This window comes from Convolutriloba macropyga, chromosome 9 (genome assembly GCF_964194025.1).
Source record: "Convolutriloba macropyga chromosome 9, txConMacr16.3, whole genome shotgun sequence".
In the NCBI taxonomy this organism is placed as follows: Eukaryota; Metazoa; Xenacoelomorpha; order Acoela; family Convolutidae; genus Convolutriloba; species Convolutriloba macropyga.
Window position 1 is genome coordinate 4,868,714 of NC_134476.1, and position 6,987 is coordinate 4,875,700.

The following is a 6,987-nucleotide window of genomic DNA, read 5'->3' on the forward strand; positions in this document are numbered from 1 at the left end:
ATAGCAAAAAAGTTAATAAAGAATCAAAGACACTTAAACTAATTGTCATTTTCTTGAATTATTGAGTTGAATTATGAGACACTTATAAATTGTGCCAGGAATTAGACGTTTGAACTAAAAAAAGTTAGGTTTCAAAATATTTTGCAAGTTTTTCGCTACAAATTTTTGGGATCTATTCTGTTCGCCCTCCAGTGTTTTTATAGCCCCCAATGAGATTTTTTTGCTTTTACATAGCACGTTGCTTTTTTAAAAATTAGTACGTGCTCCTGGGGAGTAAAATTTATATGCTCACTAAGCTGGGGGGATTGATTCTAACCTTTGTCAGAATCGACATGAAAGTACCTGCGAGATACAAGTGTAAGTTTACAGGTATTCAAAAGTCTATTGAAAAGTTTTTGATAGACAAGTCAACAGCAGTTCCTATCCAAAAAGCTAGCACATGTCGTGAATTCCGCTTCAAATGACCTCTGACCAGTTAAACTTCAATAACAACTATTTCTGTTTTTACATAAATCATTTACACTTTTTGTATATTTAGCGACAGCTATCTCTATACAATAATATAGATTTCTGTCTCTCTCACTGAAAAATCATACAAAGAGATTAATCCCCCTGAGTTGCACCTGCCATCGTTTACATTGTAACTTGCTATATAACAACACATACTCTGTGACCGAGGTACCACAATCCGGAGGCACCAAGACTTGAAACCAGCTCCGTTTTCAAACTTGCCTTTCTCCTCTCTCAACCAATAACTTGAATTGCTTAACAAATATTGGAAAAGGATCTTAAAATTTTTAGACCTTATAAAAAGACCAAATGAAACTACTCAAAACAATTGATCTGTCCAATAGCTTCCCATGAGCTTACTGATGAGATAAGAACAGCTATGTTGGTGAAATTTCGATCAAGATAAATTCCAGCAAGGTGAATCATGCAGTTGTTTTTGCAAGATATTCCATTTTGTAGAATGTCCTTGCAAACATTAGTCGTTATTCGTGTCATAAATCCGTTGCCGCCAAAAAATTCTGAAAACAAGTTAATTTTTACAGCTATGGCTTTATTAGGATCTGTTTCCATCCCCGCGAACTATAGATTGAAGTTAAAATATACCATTATAAAAGTGTAAATATGTCAATTACAGAAGATCATAATCTAAATGGAAGTCAGGGGACTCTTTTTGATAAATTTTTTAAAAAAATGTTCTGGTCTTAGCTTGCTCATCGCTATCAAAATTTAACTATATTATTTTTAGTATATACAGTTTTTTTTCTGGAAATCTGCTTCAAACTGGTTTTTAAACAGAAACTGATTTTTCCATACGGCATTTGTTGAATTTTTGGGGAAAAATCGTGCCTTTGCTGGCGAGAAAATCTAATTCTGTGTAGCAAAAGGTTCGAGAGGTTCCCAATTTTGTGGAGTTTATAGCAAATCAAAATGGACAATGCCTGTCGCAGGGAAGTCACAAAGACGATGGGTAGTTTCAGAGTCACAAAGACTCCGTTAAGAGATTGAAGTATTTTTGTCCTGGCTTGGTCACCTGTACCCACAGCTGTGTCGCTGGATGTAATATCAACAAGTGCTATATTTTTACACAATGAGATACCTGTAATGAAATGGGCTATGTAACCGAGGGGCGCATAAACAACAAGAGGGAACAATTTTGGGTCTTCCCCTTTATAGCCCCGCATACCATAATGGGGGGCTATAATTTCATGGGGGGCTATAATGGGAAAGACCCCAATTTTTCTACCTAGTATTTTATTTTATAGCAGCGCATGCACTGTAAATGACTTGCGTAGCTTAGGGAGATTTGGATGACACAAACGATTGAAGCCAAACGAATGAAGCCCCCTGTATGTTCCCCTAGCCGCGTACCTATACTACTTATTTATATATATATATATATATATATATATATATATATATATATATATATTCACTTATAACTTTTATTACCTATATGTAAACATATATAAAATTTAATTGAAAAGTAGCGACAATCCATATAATAAATTATCAATGAAAACAAAAAGCTGCACTTTACTACAGAACTATAACAATTTATTCTATAATCTCATTTTGTTGACTGTTCTGGGGGGTGTTTGAACTTGACCAGAAAGGCGATGCAGGTAGTAATGAACCCGGGCAAAATTCCCACCCAGGGCAAAATGAGACTCCATCCGACAGTGGGGCTGATGTTTTTGGGAACCCTTTCTTCCAATGCAAGGGTTAAACACGTGTTGGCAATTATGAGAAGGATTCCTGTAAATCAATAAAAATTGTTTTCCTTAAAATCTTTTCAATAGAAATGGCACCAATTTGAGGGAAAACAATTGGCTGATATATGCTAGATTTGTCAACAATTTAAAAACAAAGTATGACTAAATATCTCTTATTTATCTTCTTATTTATCCAGGTTATATTGATACAGAAAAAAAAACATTGAAAAACAATAGTTTTCACAAAAATATAAGTTTTGACAGAAAGCTGTCTTTTTCACCTATAGTAACGTCACGAGACACATAGTTTTTTTCCTGCATATTTTGAAAGTCTAACAAAAAGATGGAAAATATCATGTAATTTGTTTTTATTATTTTACCTTGAATTGTGGAGCATACACCAGCGAGTACCAATGGTTTATTTCCCTGCATTAGAGCCAGCATATAACCAGTGAAAGCTGCGACTGCGAATGGACAGAGAGCGAAGTAGAATGCTCTCGCCGATTTCATCTTCATCACAAAACTATGATCCTCTAAGTTGAAATCTAAAACACATTTTTGGTATCGTATCCGTTTTTGACTCCTCTCCCCTTACCGGCTTAGTGAGTGTATTTTATAGGCACACCTTAGGCACACGTGTCATAAGTTTACATAAAGATTTACTATGTAATGGCAAGTAATAATAATTATAGCCAGGCAAAAAAAACTGAAAATTGTAAGACGACACCCCATTTTTGCTTTACTTATAGTTTTGACAATTCGAAACCCAAGCACAAGAATATCATGAGTGAAAAATAAACCCATACTTATCAATTGGAGTTTTTTGTCATTGCGAATATGAAATATAAGTAAAAACTATTTTCAAACTTAGAAGAAAAATTCAATCGCTGTCATTTTTTGCATAACATATAATGTTTTTTTTTCAACCTCTATAAAATATTTTTTTACAAATTACTATATAGTTTGCAATACGCAACAAAATTATGAATTTTTAAAAGAGTCGAAACAAGATGAATTGCAACTTCAAACTTTTTTTCGGTTCTGGTTTCGGTGTAATAACTTACCATATTTGGTACATATGTCATTTTTGCAGTACTTCCACATTCCGTATGAGTAATTATCAATATGTCCAAGTGGCCTGATGATAAATCCAGTGTACCCTGATTTCCCGTTAGCCAAAAGTGCCCATAATAAACTGGACAAAACTAATCCTGATCCTATCACGATCAACTTTAAACGCTTTTCCAACATTTGAGAATTTCTGATGAGGTGGTTTACGTTGGTTTAGAAGTCTTCAAGGCGAATGCTTACGTTTTGTTTATGTTTAAGTTTTGGTTATAATTGTTGTTTGTTCAACTTGAGATGTCGTTGGCTGTCATTGTTGATATTGAGATATCACCCCAAAATTATTGATCATTAAAATAACTTGAAGTTACTGAGATGTGATTCAAAATGATAATTCCAATGCCTTCAGTTTTGCTTTTCATCCTTTAAATAAATAGCAATCAAGTTTAATACTACACTAACAAATTACTTTCTACTTTCGAATAATGACCGGGTGTGTTTTGTAATTTTCTACTTTTAGAGGTTGAGCTGGACTGCTCTTTGCGATGACCTTTCCGGACGAAATGTAATTATTTATGTTTTTCTGGATAAACTTAGTTCAAATATTCAAATATTCAAGTAAGTGACAATCAAAAAATGGTTTACGATTTACGATCTGTCAGAAACAAAACTCGATAAAAAATACAACTGTGATCAATTTTGTAGGTATCGATTAATAATAAGTTCCGTCTGTGACCTGACAACTTAGCGGACCATATTTTTGCAACACCAACCGCACGACATCCATCAATTTGTCAGATTTGTTTTTGATTGTTCTAAAAGATTAAAACTTTTTCTTTGAAACAGCTCTGAATTTCAAAACTACATTCTAGTGGTCGAGGCGATCCTTTAAATTTCCACTAGGATCAGTGAAATATGTGTTTACTGGGTTAAAAATACTGTGACACTTTTAACCAGTTGTTTGGGGAGATTTTCTTAAACTGCTTTTAATAATCGTAAAAATAATATGATAATTAAAAGAAATTCTAATTGCCAAAACCTAAAACCCTGTTTTTGTATTTTGCCTGAAAAATTTATCAATCACATAATTTTTAAGTTCTTGCGGACGTGGATAGCTCTGTATCGTGTTAATTTTAGGGAAAACATTTCTACAAAATTTGTTTGCGAAGTTGTGCTTTGACACAATGGTTCGACCGACCAATTTTTGACAAGCCAAGATTCTTTTTCATTGCATTTTCCGCACTTGTATTTGCGTTTCATGTTTCTTAAGTTATCTAAATTAGTTAAAAATAGCAAGAAATAATTTTAAAATTACAAAAAGAAACCACCAAAATTTTTTATGATAAATTTTGACCAGCCCCAAATGCATTTAGAGCAGTCCTACAGTGCTCCTCAACTATTTTTCGGATATCAATTTTTTTCAAAATTTGACTTATCTTACTTCACTTTTGTAAAAAATGATCGTACCTCACATTTACACAAAAAAATATTTTTTACTGGTGTTATATTACGTTTTTTGTCCTTTTCATGTCAAAAATATTCTACCAAATTTAAAAAAAATTTAAAATGTTTGAAATATTTTTTAAATATTCGATTATGTCAAAGATCACGAAATGAGTCAGTTTTGGTTTAATTTGACAGCAGCTTGCTACTGCTATTCCATAAGCAGATTGCAAACAATACCGCGAAAAAGTTAAACAAAATACACACGTTGGCCACCTTTTGGCGATATTAAATGAAATACATTTATTCTTAGAACTAAAACATTTTTTGCCAATTGTGAGCGTTTAATAAAAAAGAATGCTAAAATTTTCCGATTTGACTTTATAAATAAAATTTTGAAACTGTCACTCAACTCATCCAATGGGGGCTTTCAACCACACCAAAACGGGTTTACAGCCTCATGGCAAAGTCGGCTATTATTAATGATAGGTTAAGTTTACGTAACTGTTTTTTGGATGTCTTTTATTGTTTTGTTTCTCTACACGGCAAACAATTGATTATTTTTTAAGGCTTACTGCTTCTCCGACGCACATAGTTTTAGAACTAAGGCAACAAAAAAAAACAAAAAAAAAGATCTCGGAAAATTTTTGCTAAACGAGACCCACTTGACTGATTTCTTATTCTACGCTCTTGCTCCATGCTTTGAACATAAAAATCTGATGGTTTTCGACAAAATTTTAATTATTAGATTTCAAGAATTATGTAATTACACTAAAATATATCAGTATGAAAATATTATGAGAAAGATATGATACAATTTTACTGTAAAATAGTACAATAATCTGCATAAATTACCAAAGCTTTCAAAATCAATAATATGATTACTTTTAATATGGGTTACAATGGACCAAGTATTTTACTGGTTTGTTTTCTTTCACTTGCGGAAAAATAAATTGTTGTCATAATCATGTATGAACAAATTGATACTTGTATGAACAAATTGATGCTTCCTCTGATAATGACTTGTATGTAATAAGAGATACAACCAATTTCAAATTTAATACATAAGGTTATAAAAGTGATTTATAATACTTTTGAATTTTCAGGTTTTTTCGACGTTTTTCTCGGGGGGGGGGGGGGGGGTTGGAGTAGGAAGAAGAACTTATTTTGATAACTTGAGGCGCGTTATCTAATTTAAAATCAAATTGTCGCCTGAACTAGTTTTGTTCTGACACACCGAATGTTTTTTTTTATCACATTTGAGTTTGACCAAGATTTTTGTTCACTTCGCAGCTCATTTCGTTCATGGCATTGATGTGAACAGTCATCATAGCTCCGAGGAAGCCAGGTAGAACCCCAATCCATGGAATGATAGAACTGTAGCCCAGATAGACGGGGAAGAAAGCTCCCTGGGTGTCGTAGGCCAGTATTTGACAAAGATTGGCTATCATAAGCAGAATAACTGAAACACACAACGAGTGAGACAAGCAGGCCACTGTACAGGATTTTGAAATCTGTCTTTACCCCCCCCCCCTCCCCCACCTATCCTCAGGCTTAGCGGTTATGTTACATTGACGCCTCTTCGGCTCCAGGCGCACGTTTTTACATGTGCTATGCTATATATAAGGTATAAGTTATAAACGGTTTACGTCCTTGTGTGTGTTTGTGTGTGAAATAATAAATTAATTAAATTAAATTGCTATGTTCTTGAAAGTAATTTTTTCTAACCGTGAATTGAAGTGACGACGACTGCGACTTTGGAACAAATATCACTGTAGAAAATAATGGCAATTATCGCAAAACAAGCTGCAGGTCCAACCACATAGTCAATGATATAGAATATCCTCGCAAGCACTATCCTCGTTGAAAACTGGGTCGGTTCTGGTCTCATTTCACCTTAAACAAAATTCATAATCTTTTTTTATATCTCAGTGATTTGGGAATATTTATCGTGCAAGATGATGCAAACTTTCTCATAAGATATTTGCACTGGGGGCATTTTTAATCAGATCTGATGTTTATCTTATCAAATCTTACACAACAAAAATTCTAATCCAATGAAATTTTAGCTTATAAGTTGCCTTTTCAGATCTGACATGAAAAGAATCAAGATTAAGATAATTTTTTATTGTGTAAGATCAATCTGATAAGCGGATTTTCATGAGTAGGAAATGCTGAAGCTGATTTTTTTATCGCGTGAAATCTAATAAGTTCAGTATAAAAATAAAATGAAAAATTCTAAAAATTTTAGTAGGAG

General features: G+C 33.2%; 4 protein-coding genes across 15 annotated transcripts in view; 2 read left to right on the forward strand and 2 right to left on the reverse strand.

The window, feature by feature from the left end:
- The window catches only part of LOC142345573 (putative G-protein coupled receptor No18), a 280,348-nt gene that overhangs the window by 187,634 nt on the left and 85,727 nt on the right, over nucleotides 1-6,987 (forward strand). The window lies entirely within an intron of this gene.
- Nucleotides 1-6,987, forward strand: part of LOC142345574 (neurocalcin homolog) — a 140,682-nt gene that overhangs the window by 61,028 nt on the left and 72,667 nt on the right. The gene's annotated exons all lie outside the window — the stretch shown is intronic.
- On the reverse strand, nucleotides 2,002-4,195 carry LOC142345973 (uncharacterized). The gene is made up of 3 exons (XM_075398444.1): nucleotides 3,287-4,195; nucleotides 2,603-2,767; nucleotides 2,002-2,265 (listed from the first exon to the last, which is right to left on the reverse strand). The coding sequence occupies exons 1-3, from the start codon at nucleotides 3,471-3,473 to the stop codon at nucleotides 2,078-2,080; spliced, it is 540 nt and encodes a 179-aa protein (XP_075254559.1). The 5' UTR covers nucleotides 3,474-4,195; the 3' UTR covers nucleotides 2,002-2,077.
- LOC142345974 (uncharacterized) lies at nucleotides 5,521-6,892 on the reverse strand. Its single transcript, XM_075398445.1, has 2 exons — nucleotides 6,459-6,892; nucleotides 5,521-6,192 (listed from the first exon to the last, which is right to left on the reverse strand). Exons 1-2 carry the CDS (start codon nucleotides 6,619-6,621, stop codon nucleotides 5,984-5,986), a joined length of 372 nt encoding a protein of 123 aa, XP_075254560.1. The 5' UTR covers nucleotides 6,622-6,892; the 3' UTR covers nucleotides 5,521-5,983.